We start from the raw sequence: 17,839 nt of genomic DNA, 5'->3' as shown, positions 1-17,839 counted from the left end.
AGGTTTCGTTGTGTGTTACGACAGAGTCAGTATGTTGGCCATTGATATGCTGTTTAATGTCTATCTCTGCAGGGGAAATTCATCCGGATCAACTTTGATGTCACCGGATACATTGTCGGGGCCAATATTGAAACCTGTATCCTGTTTCGATCACTGTGGGAGAGATATTTATAAAAAAGTATTTTAATGTCATTAAAATATTGAATATTGAAGCGGAATGGTATTTTCAGAAATAAAAGCATGTTGTTTCTATGATGTCAACCAGTTTGACGAGTACCGATGGAACAGCCTCCTGTATAAAAAAAACTTACATTGTTTAGTTTTTATTGTAGAACCCTTACTCTAAAGATCCTTTCATATGTTTGAATCATTTTCTTGTTCATAACTATATCAATATTTATTGACACAAACTTCACATAGAGTCACTCACAGAGCCATTACGTTTTTTATTTATTTTTATCAGCAACTCCTTCAGTAGTCGACGTGTGTCTGAACCACCAAATAGATGTGTTTCTCTTGACCGCTCTGTGTCAGACTTACTGGAGAAATCCAGAGCTATTCGTCAAGCCAAAGATGAGCGCACCTTCCACATTTTTTACCAGCTGTTGGCTGGAGCTGGAGAGCACCTCAAATGTGAGTAGACTTGACTTTGAATAATGATCATAATGTCTAAGACACAGTAATTCTATCTGTCATAACTCTGATTTCTGGCAGCGCAACAATGTAGAGTGTATCTATAGCCCTGAAAAAGACAGTCTCCTGTCAGTCTAGTCTGAGTGTCATTAAAAAAATTCAAACCTGAAATCTGATTCTAAATGTTTTTCCATTTTTCTTTCCACAGCGGACCTTCTTCTGGAAGGATTCAACAACTATCGTTTCCTTTCCAACGGTAACATCTCAATCCCTGGCCAGCAGGACAAAGACAACTTCCAGGAGACCATGGATGCCATGCACATCATGAGTTTCGGCCATGAGGAGATTCTGGGTATGTTTTCTTTACCACCAGCATAAAACATGCAACAAGTTTCTCGAGGACGTGCTTTGACTTTTTTTTTTTTTAACTTCCGGCTGGTTGTATAACCTGGTGGAATCATTTAAGCAACAACCACAGCCTTTGGTTTAAAGTTAAAGTGAGCATGATCAGGAAACCGTCTCAGTCTGACTGCATAAACAAAGTCATTTGAGGAAAAGTGATGTCTTACTACAGTAACTTTGTTTTTCTCTGGATTCTGATATTTGTAGCCATGTTGAAGGTGGTGTCCTCGGTGCTTCAGTTCGGTAACATTATATTCAAGAAGGAGAGGAACACTGACCAAGCCTCTATGCCCGATAATACTGGTAGGTATCGCAAAATTACACACACACACACAGAGAAATCCTTGTACATCTACTTTGTAACTTTGTAGCGAGGAGCTCACAGGTCAAGGCCCTCACCTCCTCCTCTCTTCTCATATATACATCATCTCTTCTCCTGCGCTGTTTGCTTCCCTTACACTGTGCACCTCATCCACACAACAGAGGGGCTGGCGATTTATGTCTTTTCTCCCTGAGCCTTGTCAACCTGCCATTAAGCCACATCAGTATGAGGATTTACTCGTGAAGGAAATGTGGCACAGCCCTCCGGTTTCTCCACATGTGGCACGGCACATTCGCCACTTAAAAGACAGAGACGGGGAGAAAAAATGAGGCCAATGCCAATGATGCAGCACGGCCAAATGCAACAGGAGAATGCAGGACTGAAGCAGATGTTGTTTTTTTAGTAGCGAGACTTGGCTGATCTTAAGTGGATCCTGCTTTCGCTACTTTTCCACAAGCTCCAGCCACGTAAAATAGGACATTCCCCGAGTCAATTTTTTTTTATAAAACGATCAATTTCAATATTAATCATTAAAAGGCAAACTGTATTTCAGACCTAATCTTGACAGGGATGTATAAATTCTGCCTAAATATGCTTAAATATAGTAATATCAGTTAAATGATTTAACTTTTAAACAGTAATATTAAAGAAATTCAAGGAAAGATATGCGTTTCTGTCAAATCACAATTAAAATCCAAATATAGGGTCCACACACTCAGTTTTTTCTACTTTGTCTTTTTTCTATTATTGACAAAACAATTTTACATATAAGTGTTGGTCATTTGTACAGTTTGAAATCTCTAGCTGTAGCCTAATTCATCCTGATTTAAAGGATTTTGCTTTTGTTTTCCATCTTTGTTTCCCAGCTGCTCAGAAGCTGTGTCATCTGCTGGGTTTGAATGTAATGGAGTTTACCAGAGCCATCCTGTCACCAAGGATCAAAGTGGGAAGAGACTATGTTCAGAAAGCGCAGACTAAAGAGCAGGTCAGTCCGCTGTGTTTTTTATTGACTAACACAATGTGCATCCTCTTTTATTTCTTGCAATAGTCGATCTTAGGTCAACAAAAATCAAAGACAGATTGAATACAACTAAAGTTAGCCTTTTTGCCTGCTAATTAGCAGGGTAATATTGGACAATATTTGACAACTGCCAACATGCATTTTGGTAAGAAACCCAAACAACTCGAAAACTGGTGACACAATCTTCATCTTAAATGAATTAACTTTCAGATTCTGAGTTATTTTTGGAACAATGCGCTGTATTTTATTCCAGGATGCAACAACAAAGTGTTTGTTATTCTCCATAGCTCTTTTTCACGCCTCTGGCTGACCTCTTTCTCATGTAGTGGCAGCTCAGATTTGTGGGTAAATTCAGAATTAATTTATAGAAATAAGTTGAAATAATTAAAATTTATTGACAAACGAGTTGTCAGATACTAATATCTTGCTTTGTTTCATATTGAATGTGCACAAGGAAATATCGGTTTTACCTTCTGTGAAACCAAGCGCCTGTTTATGAATCATTCATGGCCATTTAAAGTGCAGCACTCATGCAGACTTCTGATTATAATAAAAACAGCATTTATCTCAACAAATCTGAGAAAACATTTTGAACATAGACTGTATGCAGCTAAATGTGAGTCCATTTGTTGAAGAGATTTCCTTGCAAGGTTCTGCAACATGTCTGAGTCATACTGATAAATCCCCCACATGCTCATGTACGATCTCTCTGTTCAGCACACACACTGTTTTTCTTTCTTTCTTTCTCACACTTTGTTCAGGTCAGGTCTCTGTTTTTGTGCTTTTCTCACTCTTCCTCTGCTCTCCTCATCCTCCCTCCAGGCTGACTTTGCTGTCGAGGCCCTGGCTAAAGCAACATATGAGCGTCTGTTCCGCTGGCTTGTCCATCGCATTAATAAAGCTCTGGACAGAACCAAACGCCAGGGGGCCTCCTTCATTGGCATCCTGGACATTGCTGGTTTTGAGATTTTCCAGGTTTGGATTTAAATCTTCACCATTTTTTTTTTTATCTTTAAAAAAGACAGCTTGCCCAGTTATTTTTAATGATGATGTTAGTTTGTGTTATCATGTACATTTGAGGTTTTCAGTTCTTGTAATTTGTGGGTATTTCAGCTGACTGTTGTTCTTACTTGTCTTTCTCTCCTCCTACAGCTGAACTCGTTTGAGCAGCTGTGCATCAACTACACCAACGAGAAGCTGCAGCAGCTCTTCAACCACACCATGTTCATCCTGGAGCAGGAAGAGTACCAGAGGGAAGGCATCGAGTGGAGCTTCATCGACTTCGGCCTGGACCTGCAGCCCTGCATCGACCTCATTGAGAGGCCGGTCAGTAAGAACAACAGAATTAGCAATCATTGAGATATATTAAAATGTTTTAAATGCATCTACTTAAACTTTTATGTCCCACTATTCCTGAATTATTTAACTCAAAAGAAATTGAAGCAAATAAATAATATGACTCAACATTTATTTTTAACCACATGCAAGTTTTTCCTATTTAAAATTTTAAAGAAAAGATGCTGTTTAAAGTGTTATGGATATTTATAGATGTTACTATTTGAATTTGCGATGCTTCTATGACAGTATGTGTTACAACCATTAAAAACTAATGTGTCCCGGCCGTAATCGCAAAAATCAAGGAATGAAGTCAGCTTCTCATTCGTAGCTTACAAATCAGCATTTAAGGGGATTTAACTGCTTCTGACATATCTCGGCCACATTGGCTCTGGTTCTGGACTATACTTAGACAGGTCTAATCTGGACTACATTATCATAAATGATGTAGCTCAGAACTCAAAGTCATTTCCCTTAACCTGTCCCCTTAAGCGCCGAACATCTAGAAATATCCATATCACTACAGCCTGAACCACAGCAGCAGTTAAAGTCCAAACAACAACCAATATAAGCCCAGCTTCACCCACAGCAGACACAGCAGCTGCAGCTCTGCTCACAACAAGAAGCTGAATACTGACGGGGATCTGCCTTTTAACATGAATGAGCACTAAATGCATTAACTTGTCACATCATCTCTAATTCCCATAGTATCTGAGTGTTACAGCTGACATGGACCAACACACTACTGTCCATGAGGACCAGAGCAGCTGAATGCAAACAGACATGCGGTTCAGAGCAAACAAAAGAAAAAAGTATTGCGTTGGAATGCAAAAGTAGTCCTGAAACAATCCTCCTCCGTGACCCTTCAGGGCCTCCGTATAGAGCACATTGTTGTGACTCCGGATTAATAAAGAAGTGCTAAACACTCATATCTATTAAAGACAAAAACGACAAAAAAAAACATGTATTTTTTTTTTTTAAATAAAGTAGTGAAGTTGTTATCTTGCTGGTTGAGATCAGGACATATTATTGTCCACTCTCTGTGGAGTCTGAACTTGGTCCCATTGTTGTTCTTTCAGGCGAACCCTCCAGGTGTGTTAGCTCTGCTGGATGAGGAGTGCTGGTTCCCCAAGGCTACGGACAAGACCTTTATAGACAAGCTGACCCAGGAGCAGGGCACACACACCAAGTTTCAGAAGCCCCGCCAGCTCAAAGATAAGGCCGACTTCTGCATCATCCACTATGCCGGCAGGGTGCGTTTGTTTTTTAATCTTTTTAAAAATCACGCTTATCCGACTGTTGTATGTGTTTGGTTCTTTTCATGCCGGAATAAATTATACTTATTTTTAGAGCATGTTGAGACTCTTTTCTAAAAATACTCACTAAGACAGAAACCTAAGTAAAAAGAAATGATATTGAGAGTCTCATCTGATATTAATATGTCCTGTGTAGGACCAGCTTTTTCATTTCTGTCTACTTGTATATTTTTCTGAATATTTCTTTCTTCCCTGATGGTGTGAAAATCAACCACTTCGAGAAAAGTTGCTGCAGGTCAGGGGTCAGATGAAACAATGAAGCAAGGTCCTCCTGCTGTGGGATTTCAGGGAAACACTGAGACCTGGTTTGATTTATATGTAATTTTATGGGCGTGGATTTGGACGTCGTTAGTGGTGTTATGCAACAGAGTGCAGAGCTAGTCATGCTGAGCAGCACATCTGCGTACCATTATGTGGACTGTGTCATTTCAGACCACAATGTTTCAAAAACTCAGATTCCAGCTTTAAGATCGTCTGCTGTGGAGAAAAATCTGCAGCACCATGAAGCCAAATGTCATCAACATAAGCATGAACACAAAATAATTAATAACCTTGTGTATAGCTGTATGCAAAAGTGTTTTGTTTTTTTCATGCAATCTCTGCAGCAAATAGATTAAAAAGGAGCCCTTCATTTATTTATTTTTTTACATAAGTACATTCTTAGCAAATGTTTTGGTTTTTGTTTTCAACAATGTGTGACCAGTTGAACTATGTAGTGGAAACACTTTTTCTAGATTACCTCACTAGCATATCTTTGGTATTTCTGTACTGCATTTGTAGTTAACTATCAGCTGGCACTACTTTATGCACAAATAGCAATACATCTGTGTTTAGCTCAAGTTCTTCTCTCCATCCAAACCTTTAAAATGTCACACGGGTGATGAATCAGCTTTATTTTATTTTCCCTTACCATTAACTTACTGAAATTATCTGATTGACAATGTTACATTTAATCAAAATCTGTCATAGATTGATATCCTAAATACCTCAGAGCATATATTTTTTGAAATTATCAGATTTTTTTACTTTGTGGGATCAACATTAGATTATTGTCGACTCAGTCTGGGATTTCATGAAGAGAGACAGCAGCCTAAATCTAGAGAAGAACTGCGGGTAATTTTCCAAGATGCTGAAACATGTGATGTGTAATGTGCATGTATATATCAGAGACATGGTGCCGCTTTAAAGGCAAAGGATGATCACACCAAACATTGATTTGATCTATTCATGGTGCTATTGTTGGCCAGCCTTATGAATGTGAATGTATGTCTCTCAGTGAGTGAAGGATCAAAGTTTCACTGTGTTAGCCAAATAAATGCCAAATGACTGATTAAATGACCTTGATCAAACGAATGCCACAACTTCATGTATCCGTTTTAAATTAAAAACCTTGGTTTAAAGGGGGTAAAAGCTCTCTAGCTTTTTGTACACAGTCCAGCCATATACTAGGGTTTGACCTTGTCTTGGTGAGAGCATCCTTACATTTTTTTATATGGCTACAGGTAACAAAAATTCAAATACAGAAATTTATTTTGACCTGTGTCACGATTCTTTAAGTAAGGATATGAAAAGAGACAAATTTTTGTTCATGTTATGTATCAATGTAAAGAAAACATCAAGAGACAAAAATCTCTATTTGTAGTGTAATTTTTGTCCGTTTTAATGAGTTTTACCACTTTGTTTGTTATAGGTGGACTACAAGGCAGATGAGTGGCTGATGAAGAACATGGACCCTCTGAATGACAACGTGGCCACACTGCTGCACCAGTCAACTGAAAAATTTGTGGCTGAACTGTGGAAAGATGGTAATCTGCTTCCTACTTATGTCTGAACACTCTAAGTATATCTGTTGTAGTTACTCAGTTAAACTTCCTACAGGATTCATTATGTACAGTATGTAGCTGTTAATTATCCAGTGAACAAGCACATCAGCATGTCTGTCACTCAAGCCTACTAACAACAGCTGTCTGCTTTGTAGACCCAGGCTTACAGTACACATTTCTAATTTCCAAGAATTAACTTATCAACCAACCCCTCCCTGTCTCTTTCTCTGTGTTGTAGAGATTCAGACCATTCAAAGGGCCTCATTCTATGACAATATCACTAGTCTGGATGAGCCGGCAGGTGAATGACTGGGTCGTACTGTAGCAGACCTGGGCCAAAATAATAATTACTGAAAACTACTATTGTTGATACTATGCTGCTGAGGCTGCTCGGGGAGGCTAATTATAAACACTCCCCCAAGCTTCTCAAAGTTTGTTAGTATATTTTTGCCCAGATCTGGCTGTATGTTTCATGCTTCAGCCGGTGCTGTGTCTGTCATAGCTCCAGTGTCTCCCATTTGCTTCCAGGCTGCATGGCTCCCTTGTCTCAGCCAAAAGTAGTAGTGCCCAGCTCCTAAACGAGTTCAAGTAGAATATAGTAATTTGCTCTCTTAAGTCGAAGCAGTGCGCTTTGATTTGTTTCAGTATTTTTGTGGGCTGACGTTGGTCTGGTGATGTTTGTATATTCAGTCGCCCTGAAGCATTTAGATTCTAGTGCAGTTGTTTCTGAGCCTTATTTCTGCCCATGTCCCCCCTCTGTGATTTGATTCATCCACCAGCAAATGAAGGATTTGACTCTTGAGTGAAGACTATTTAATAACATTAATTTCCCGCCTTCCTCCTTCTGAGATAGGGTCACAGTGGCAGGGAATTGAAACCAGATGTTGTGCTTGGTATTTTGCCTCGGCTCTGAGCCCAAGAATCCGTGTGGAGGGTCCAGACAGCGGGACCTGCATCACGCCAGTTTAATTCCAGGAGGCTGTGACTTGTAACTTTTATTTGGCTGCTGGGATTTTAATGTGACGTATTAAAGGGTGTTAAAAGTTATGGACTGTGTCACTTTGACAAATTATTATTTATGTCTACACATTACGACCTGAGGTTTGTCATAACGTGTTTTTTTTAAAAACCTTTTGCTGGATGGAAATTGCAGGCGGATATATCCAGGTGTACCTCATGCACCCTAAGTGCAGACACAGTGATACAGAAGTGTGTCTGTTTGGCCTAATGACACAGTAACATGGCGCTGCAGCTGGTTACAGGTGTAGTGCAGAGCAGCATTTTCTTTGGAGGTTTTGATGGCAAAAGCTCTGCAAATAATAAGGAATTATTTTTTGTGCCAGTCCTGAATCAGATCATTTTTAAGCAGAACTGGAACATGAGAATCACAAAGCCAGTGTCAAAATATGGGCCAAATAAGTGATCCCAAGAGTAAGTCAACTTTTAGAGAGTGGAGGCTTTCAGCTTCTCAGGCCAAGGCTAAAGAAAAGGAAAGAGGTGCCGCAACTTTCAAAAAACTTATAGTAACAATTTTCAGTTTATCCAGAATCAGGACAACTTCAACTGGAAAACTTCCATAAAAACGCTGGAGATCGCTCTTTGTGATGTTCCGTTATCAAGTTAACACATGCTGCAGTTACTTTTCAGCCCACATACACAATCCTGCTTTCACTAAATATGCTAGATAGCGCAAAATAGAGCGCTAGATTAGCAGCAGAAAAGTTGTCCCCCAAAAAAACACAATTCATCCCAGTTTGTTAAAAATGCTAAAAACTACATTACCCAGCTGTTTTAGATCTCCCGAGTGGTCGGCTTTACATTCCCAGTTTACAACCTTTGTCACTTCAGACATTTTCCCTGACAAATTATCTCAGAGGCTGAGGAGGATCCTCATGTGCACAATATGCATAGTGCTGCTTTTAGTATAAGTTTATTCGTGTTTTGCGGTGCCTTAAATCTTGCCAAACTTTGACATTTTGCGGAGAAATTCTTTTCCCGGCAATATGTTGATGCACGTCCTGTTTAAAAAGTGGTAAAATGTTGAAAAGCCTTCATGAACCTGCCATCAAGCATTTTCAGAAAAGAGCTTTTAGTTCTTGTCGTTAAACTTTGTCCATGTTTAGTGAGTATGTCATATTTAAAAATGTCCTTCTCTCCATGGAGTACAAACATAAAGAGTCCTTTCGATAAGGAATAGATGGGCTGTGCGCTTCATCCACCCCTGCAGAAAACTAGCTGTAGTTCTAGACTTTGAATGCTACCTCGGTAGACTGCCTTTGTTTGACAGTAGTGTGTAATGTCGTTACATCCATCTGCACTTGGTCATGTCATTATGCCACTGTGTTGCTGCCCCTGCTCCCACAGTGATCTTCTGCCCCCCATAAATCCTTCCTGTCCTAACCACTTTTCCCCGTCTCTCCGCCAGTCGACCGTATCGTAGGCCTGGACCAGGTGGCAGGAATGAACGAGACCGCCTTTGGCGCCACGTACAAAACGAAGAAGGGCATGTTTCGTACCGTGGGACAGCTCTACAAAGAGTCGCTCACCAAGCTCATGGCCACACTGAGGAATACCAACCCCAACTTCGTCCGCTGCATCATCCCCAACCATGAAAAAAGAGTAAATATGTACATTTATGTGTTAGAAGCTGTGTATCAAGCAGTGGAAAATGAAGGGACAAATTGGTCCCTGTGACATCTAATGTCACTTTATTTTTTCAGGCGTTTTTTGTTTGTTTTTTTGAGAGCAGAAGTTGTAAAATAGAAGTACAGAAGTGTACTTTCTGCATTTATTCCTACCGGTTTATTTGTTTTTTCTTCAGTCTGGTAAACTGGAGCCTCACCTGGTTCTGGACCAGCTGAGGTGTAACGGAGTCTTGGAGGGGATTCGTATCTGCAGACAGGGCTTCCCCAACCGCATCGTCTTCCAGGAGTTTAGACAGAGGTGACAAATGACAAATACGCTTTTTGAACTGATTTTTTTCCTCAAACAAAAAATTTGGCTTCATTTACAGTTTATATTTATGCTTTCTTCACACACAGATATGAGATCCTGACACCCAACGCCATCCCCAAGGGGTTCATGGATGGAAAACAAGCCTGTGAGAGAATGGTAGTGTTACTGTTTTCATTCTTTCTGTATTTTGGATTTAAAACTGCTACTGTGGCAGCTGTTGGATATAAGGTGTCACAACTGGTTTGCTGATGAGTTGGACCGGTGCAAGATCTAGCTGATTTAAACAGGCCTGATGTTGTGCTTGGTGACATCTGTTTTCGCTGGTTAGAAAAACAATCAACCAATCAGAGCGCTACTGATCTGTCAGGGCAAAACAAAAAACAAAATAGCAAATACACCCAACAACAACCTCGGTAAACTTGAACGCAATATCAGCCTAAATGAATGAAATGACAATTTACTCTGAATGTCAAGCTACCAATTACTTTCTTTCTGATTTCTTTAATTGATTTTAATTCCAAAATATTTTTCCAAATTGGACTAGAAGTAAATTCTGATTAAAACATAATTTAATGCTGCCCTTGCAGGTTATTTCTCAGCAACCTTCTGTGTTTCTTGTACAGATCCGAGCCCTGGAGCTGGACCCCAACCTGTTCCGCATCGGTCAGAGTAAGATCTTCTTCAGAACGGGTGTCCTGGCTCATCTGGAGGAAGAGAGAGACCTGAAGATCACTGACATCATCATCTACTTCCAGTCCGTGTGCCGTGGATACTTGGCTCGCAAGTGAGTGTCACATCTTTGTATGTGCTGCTGCACATATTGTCTAGTTTGAGTTTCCATCTCCTGTCTGTAAACAGTTTGTGAAACAGCTATAGACAGCAGATTGGATCCTTCCTCCTGTCTCAGACCTCCCTGTAGACCTCTGTGCATTATTCCTAGTATATCAAATGCTTTCTTAAACACACAATCAGAACCTCTTCCGGCTTAATGTTTTCCCCTTTTACTGCAGTATATCTGCTTTCAAACCTCTCCTCACCCACGCTGCATTTAAGCATATTGATCCATGTCTGGCTCATAACGTTACTGTTACAGTTGACTCTTACAGTCTCATTTTCAGCATTAAGAGGCATCTGTTCCAAAAACGCACTGTACACTATCTGGTCAGCACCAAATGGCCGACAGACTCTGTTAGCAACTAACTGATGCGGATTGGAGCATTTAAAAAAGGCATGTTGGCAAACAGGTTGGCCATATCAGCTGGAAATGTTATAATATGTCAGTTTTGTGAAGACAACTTCTTTCTGCTGGCTGCATCCAAGTGACCACTAAAACAGCTTTGTTCTTCAAAACTCCTGTAGATGCTGCGATATGCAGACATTGATGTACTTTTTTCTTGTTCTCTTAGAGCCTTTGCTAAGAAGCAGCAGCAGCTGAGTGCCCTGAAGGTCCTCCAGAGGAACTGCGCTGCTTATTTGAAGCTGCGACACTGGCAGTGGTGGAGGCTCTTCACCAAGGTGAGTCCAATGACACTGACCTTTTCCAACAAAGTAGTTCATATGTGCTGCACTGATAACGAAGAACTCTACATCTCTGCATCACTTGAAAATCTGAGTCCTGCTAACCAAATTGTAAAATGCATTTTCAAAAATTAAAGTGATAAAATGGCTCAAACTTTCCGTTCAGATCATCAACTTCTGTTTCTACCAAGTTCAAGAATAAAATGTCAGGGTGATCGCACGTCTTTTTGTTTTCACTGGTCAAAATTTTTTTTTTTTTAAAAAAGCACTGTATTCATTAGTGTACATTTCTTGAGTTTTCTTGACTGTCACAGATAGGAACATTTGTCATAATTATTTTGGTATATTTTTACGGGCTTTTGGAAATCATTACACATTTTAAAACTACAAGTGAGACTGGTGGATTGGGCTGCCGGAGGCTGTTTAATCATTCTGGTGGAGTTGCAGTCAGCATCATCATACCTGTATTGTTAATAAAGCTTTAATTAAGTTAAATCAATTATTTCTAAGTTTGTTTCATCTGTACATCTATTTTCTGTTCTTTATCTTAGTCATGTTAATTACAGGAATCATTGTTATTTATGGCTGGTAAGTACTGGTACAACATAATATACATGTACTTAATAAATCATTTTGTCGATTTTATTGTTGCTACTAGACCATTAAAAAGGTATTGAATTATTTTTTTTATTATTATTCATTTTTATTTATTATGTGGAATGACCAGATCTTCATTTATTTGGTGAGCACAACATGTGGAGGCTGATGTTTTTATCAGCTCTCTCGTTCTCTGTCTCATTTTCTCTTTCTCTCTCTCTCTTTCTCTATTTCTCTCAGGTGAAGCCACTGTTGCAGGTCACCAGGCAGGAGGAGGAGCTGCAAGCCAAAGATGAAGAACTAGTGAAGGTGAAGGAGAGACAGCTCAAGGTTGAGAACGAGCTCGTGGAGATGGAAAGGAAACACCAGCAGGTAAAATGTCCTCCGTTATGAAAAGTAAATGAATTTGCCTGAAATAAAGTTGATATAAAAATGGTGATAATATTTATAAGGTCATGACTGTATTTACTTTCTTGGGTAAAATGTGTACAGTTTTTCATCAGTCTTTCAGCCATGAAGATAATAAATACATTTCCAAACTGTTTTCTTTCTCCAGCTCGTAGAAGAGAAGAATATTCTAGCAGAGCAACTCCACGCAGAGACTGAGCTGTTTGCTGAGGCTGAAGAGATGAGAGTCCGTCTCCTTTCTAGGAAGCAGGAGTTGGAAGAGATCCTTCATGACCTGGAGTCCAGGGTGGAGGAGGAGGAGGAGAGGAATCAGAGCCTGCAGAACGAGAAGAAGAAGATGCTGTCTCACATTCAGGTTTGTGTCATCTCCTCTTGTGTTCAACTCTCATCAGTTTCCAAACTTCAGTCTTTTGAATGGTTATGAATCTTTTCGTGCCTGTGTCTTCTTCTCCACAGGACCTGGAGGAGCAGCTCGAGGAGGAGGAAGCTGCAAGACAGAAGCTGCAGCTGGACAAAGTGACCGCTGAGGCAAAGATCAAGAAGATGGAGGAGGACATCCTGCTGCTGGAAGACCAAAACTCCAAGTTCCTCAAAGTGAGAAGATTATAATCTGGAAAAGATTTCAAACAAAAACCTGAAAGCAGAGGAAGCCCTTCAAGTAGAGATCATTCAAAGTAGAGGAATGAATGAAGGATATGATGGATTGCACCAGTTTATGCCTCTTATGTATTACCCGACATCAGAGTAACAGACAAGCAGAAAATTGTCAAAAAGAGAAAAGAAAGAAACCGTAATTATGAGGTATTTCCTGATCTTCAATCTTTTCTCAGGCAGTAAAAGTTTTCTCACACGTCTTGAGCGACAAAACATAGACATTAAGCTCCTTTACCGTTTCCCTCTCTGTAGTTTCTGTGGTTTCCATGGATACAGAGTCCTTCATGTTGAAAAAGTTGAAACGTAGATCTTTCTCAGTAAAAGTAAGATAAGTTTAGAAACTCAAGAGTTCAACTCTGGGGTCCAGACTCCAGAGGACAAGAGGAACATTTGATTCTGGAACAGCAGCGTTCTTGCTGACACGAACAGCTCTGCAGGGCTCCGATGAATACATCAAATCAACTGTATGCTACTGTACATTGCAAAACGAATTTGTGTAATGAAAATGGGTGTGTAATAATTACTCCCTGTTTATGATACAGTTGGCTAGACTTCTTGGCAGCCATTTAATTTCAGTTTCTACGTATATCCACAACATAGTTGCCCCTAACAATTCCACTATGGCAAGAAACAAGTAATATCCAAACAAATAGATGTGACGAAGAAGTCGTGACCGTCTGTGAGCAGAAAATTCAGAGCCTGAGTGTTTCTTAAATGACGATTAGTCGGTCTCTGCCTCAGAACAGGACAATCAACAAAAACACAAGCACAGACAGAAGCGCAGATTGATCCAGACCTTGACCTCCGCTGAGAGCAGCAGTAACCCTCTCGCTCCTCTCCGCTGCCACTGAAGTCGCCGGCATGTCTGCCGCAGCTGCCGGCTACCGTCGATCTACCAGTCTGTACACCACCAGCTGCTGCCATCTGTCATCCACCTCGTGATGTCATCACCGAGCTAAACAGAGGAAAGAGCTAGATATGAGATACGTTTGATGGAGCTCCAGATAATCAGACTTTTGAAGCTGATGTTGCTCACAGACTGTCTCTCTTCATTGATCTGTGTGCTCTCTGCTGGGAAACAGATATATAGTTTAAGTAGTTCAGATACAGTAAAATCAGCTTCTGTATCGTTTCAGTCTGTGTTTATAATTCTCAGAAGTAGATTCTGTGGGAAATGAAGTCTGTTTCCTCATCAGTATGCGTGTCCTCTAACCTTAACCAAAACCTAACCAGTCACTTTTAGATGCATAATCTGACCCCAGCCTTTCTGTGAACAGATATCTGTCCCTGCTGCCGGTTGCTGCTGGCTGTCTGAAAGCACCTTAACAGTATCAAAATAGACCTTTATTTTTTTTGTATGAAATGTGCATTTTCAAAAATATACCAGACTCAGTTGATGTTTTCTCAGACATCAACACTGCTTCCTCATTTCTTTTCCCCTCCATACAGTAGTTATGTGTCTTAAAGTCTCCACTGTAAACTACCTTTTTTTTTTTTTTTTTTAAACCCAACAGGAGAAGAAGCTGCTGGAGGACAGAATCGTGGAGATGACCTCTCAGCTGACCGAGGAGGAGGAGAAAGCAAAGAATCTGGGGAAGGTCAAGAACAAGCAGGAGTTGATGATGGTTGACCTGGAGGGTAAGAGACTCCCAGCAAACTACTAGCTCCATTTCTTGTCCAAGAATAGCGGACATTTACGAGAGCAAACACAAAGCAGGCGGTACGAGAGACACCGCGACAGCAGCTTAAAGTGTAGAGCCGGGTCAAGTATTGAAGCTGTGGAGGAAGAATAAAGGTTTTATGTGAGAGTAGAACAACACAGGGGTCAATTATAGGACATTGAGTACGACTTTTAACGAGCCTTGATGGTACAAATTTGGTGTTTACAGCTGCACAATGACTTAATAGCAGCTAATATGATTACTGTTAAGTTGTGTCAGGCTGTTGGTAATTACATGTTTGTGTTTCACCACATTCTGTGAACTGTTGGTGCCTCCGTGACCTGTGACTTTACCCATTTACCTCCTGAGATTCATTGTAGTCATTATGTGATGTTTGCGTTTTTCTTCTGAAACCTGTTGGTCTCGCCTCCCCTCAGAGCGTCTAAAGAAGGAGGAGAAAACGCGGCAGGAGCTGGAGAAGGCCAAACGCAAACTAGACGGCGAGACAACTGACCTGCAGGACCAGATTGCTGAGCTTCAGGCCCAGATAGAGGAGCTGAAGATCCAGTTGACCAAAAAGGAAGATGAGCTGCAGGCTGCTCTGGCCAGGTCAGTCACAGACATAAACATCAACGTACAGGTGTCAAAACTGAAATGACTGCATGAGATGATCTCCAAAAATGTGCTTTTGGGCAGTGATGATGAAAAATCAATGTGTATTAACTGAGCAGCAGGCAGGAATTAAATACTGACAAACCTAATGGTTCAGTTTAATACATGTTAAGTAGTATAGCAACATTTTAAACAGAACAAATATTAACAATATATGTACTTTTTAAGTTTATGTTAAATCACTCTATTCCCCGTCATCTCTGGCCCTCCTTCTCACCCTGTAACTATAGTTGTACAGAACAATGTACAGAAAATTAAAAAAAAGAGGTGAAGATGTTTAAAAAGAAGAGGACACAAAGAGGTGTGCTGGTCTTATAACCACAGTGCAAAAATAAGACTTATCAGGTTTTAAAACCAGAGCGATGGCTTAGTGGAAGCTGACAAATTTTAGTTAAAGATTTTCCTTCTTATTGCTAATAAATGTGCACATATAATTGTATCCCTTAATGTGTTGTTCACTGGTTGTTCATTGACTGGAAGCTGAAAGATGGCTGTCGGGGTAATGAATATTATTTGGACATTTTCAAGACAGGAATAAGAAGCACCTGATTATAAAACCTAATAAGTCTCAAATTTGAATTTCGTGTAACATTCAAAGTTACATAGTTTCAGCTTTTACACTGGTGGTTTTTGCTCGACCTCATGTGGTTCCTCAACACAACACACTGAAAATGCACAACAAACTGCAGCTTCGATCTTCATTTTAGCTCAACAAACGGTTTAACACGTGAAGAGTTGTTTCCACCACGTGTATTTCATTTAAAATCGCCTTACTGAAGGAAACACTGAAATGTATTTTTACAGCCACAAGCAGACTTCTCTGAACTGCAAACCTAGACTGGTGTGGTAACATCTCCCTGTTAGTGTTGCTCATTTCAACTTCACACACATCTTTTGTCCAGTGCAGTACATGCCATTACCATGACAACAGCACTCCACTGTGATCCAGCAGAGTCAATACCTGAAATAGACATTTAAATAAAGAGTACACGCGTGTGCGCACACACACACACACATACACACACATCTCTGACTTGAAGCAGCCAGTGTTGTCCTGAGCAGTTGCAGTGTTTCAACACACACACACACACACACACACACACACACACACACACACACACACACACACACACAGTTTGTCAGTCCCTCTCTGCTCTATTTTCTCTCTGACACTGGAAGAGGCTTTTCATCTCAGAGGCAGCCAGGACTGATTACAGGAAAATTGATGTTGATTAATGCTCTCAGTCCTGCGCTTTGCAGTATTTTTTTAATTTTTTTTTTTCCCACATGAAGGGCTGGACTAAAACATTCATTTCACAACTTTTAACAGGCTTGTTTTATTTTCATATTGTAATTTTTTTGTCATGACTGGAAAATGTTGCCAGTTTTACTCCTTAGATCAGATTTCCACATAATGGGCAAAATTATCCGCATCTTATATTACGTTTGATGTTTTTCCCATTCATTCGTCATAAAACTGTCATCATGCAAATGAGGTAAACAGCTGTGGAGGTTGTTCGTCTGAAGGTCAGCATAGGTCATTTTAAATTTCCTCCTTTCACCAGAGCGATAATCCAGACACGGGGCTTCACACTAAACGTCTGCCTTACTAATTTCATACGCTGAAATCACCAGTCTAGTCACAGCCGCAAATAATTAGGCTTTCATTAAACTTGATGCACCTCATTTGGAATTCAGCAGCTGTCGTTCATCTTTGTTTGGAAAGTGGATCATTACATTTATACCGCAGTCATCAGTGCCTTTAATCAGAGTAGTGGCGTTGTGTTAATTATGTAAATGATTCATTATAACATTCACTGTGTTTAAATCAGTGGATTTGTAACAGGAGTTTGGCAGGAGTTTTACTTGGCCAAAAACAAATCAACGCTCTCATTACAGTTTCCCTCCTCTGACAGAAAACACACACAGTTTTGTAAAGAAAGCGTCAGCAGCGAACAGTTCACCACACTGCCACCCTGTGTGCACTCCTGGCTTCATTTCAGCCAGAAAAATGACATCACTGACACTTTTTTATTTTGTGTGCTTTATTTATCATTTCTACAGACAATCACAGTTTCAGAGCTAAAATACTCATTTTTGCACCTGTGCTGTCATTTCGATTACCAAAATAACCTCATAGGTATTTCTGGTACGCCTAAAATATTAAACCAAAAAACATTTTTGACGGGAAAAAGATTGCGTTTGCTCAATGCTAAAAATTGCAGTTGAAACAATTGAATAAAATATTGAATGAGGTAGAAGTTGCAGTGTCAGTTAAAACGTTATTTCCTGAGATAAGTTGAAATGAAGGTACTAAAAGAAATGAATGGATTAGTTAGTTTATTAAATTAAAGCAGATGGCGTTAATTGTGTATGAGCAGTGAAAGTTGTGGAAATCAGAAGAGCTGAAAAAAATTTCAGTTTGTTTAAAAATGAGGCTCTGAGACCTTTAAGAGTTTGAAGTTGTACTCAAAGTGTAACTAGAGCTGTGTGAAGAGACCAAAATCTAATATACTGACTGG

At 40.0% G+C, this 17,839-nt stretch overlaps 1 protein-coding gene across 6 annotated transcripts in view; it reads left to right on the top strand.

Annotated features, from left to right (window-relative positions):
- Positions 1-17,839, top strand: part of LOC138209679 (myosin-10) — a 59,013-nt gene that overhangs the window by 27,800 nt on the left and 13,374 nt on the right. For 4 of the 6 annotated variants that reach the window (XM_069168423.1, XM_069168425.1, XM_069168424.1 and 1 more), the window contains 20 exons: positions 73-136; positions 535-633; positions 842-985; positions 1,243-1,338; positions 2,224-2,342; positions 3,201-3,353; positions 3,531-3,704; positions 4,793-4,966; positions 6,720-6,834; positions 7,091-7,153; positions 9,278-9,471; positions 9,674-9,795; positions 9,894-9,963; positions 10,431-10,591; positions 11,214-11,322; positions 12,163-12,294; positions 12,479-12,685; positions 12,787-12,924; positions 14,499-14,622; positions 15,083-15,254. In XM_069168423.1, the coding sequence (XP_069024524.1) occupies positions 73-136; positions 535-633; positions 842-985; positions 1,243-1,338; positions 2,224-2,342; positions 3,201-3,353; positions 3,531-3,704; positions 4,793-4,966; positions 6,720-6,834; positions 7,091-7,153; positions 9,278-9,471; positions 9,674-9,795; positions 9,894-9,963; positions 10,431-10,591; positions 11,214-11,322; positions 12,163-12,294; positions 12,479-12,685; positions 12,787-12,924; positions 14,499-14,622; positions 15,083-15,254 (2,630 nt within the window). The remainder of the gene's footprint in view (positions 1-72; positions 137-534; positions 634-841; positions 986-1,242; positions 1,339-2,223; positions 2,343-3,200; positions 3,354-3,530; positions 3,705-4,792; positions 4,967-6,719; positions 6,835-7,090; positions 7,154-9,277; positions 9,472-9,673; positions 9,796-9,893; positions 9,964-10,430; positions 10,592-11,213; positions 11,323-12,162; positions 12,295-12,478; positions 12,686-12,786; positions 12,925-14,498; positions 14,623-15,082; positions 15,255-17,839) is intronic. The other 2 variants (XM_069168427.1, XM_069168426.1) reach the window with 1 other exon arrangement.

This window comes from Embiotoca jacksoni, unplaced genomic scaffold (assembly GCF_022577435.1).
Source record: "Embiotoca jacksoni isolate LCO1_2020_lvr unplaced genomic scaffold, fEmbJac1.0.p SCAF_4, whole genome shotgun sequence".
In the NCBI taxonomy this organism is placed as follows: domain Eukaryota; kingdom Metazoa; phylum Chordata; class Actinopteri; family Embiotocidae; genus Embiotoca; species Embiotoca jacksoni.
Note: the sequence above shows the minus strand (reverse complement) of the source record. Positions and strands in the feature narration are given on the sequence as shown.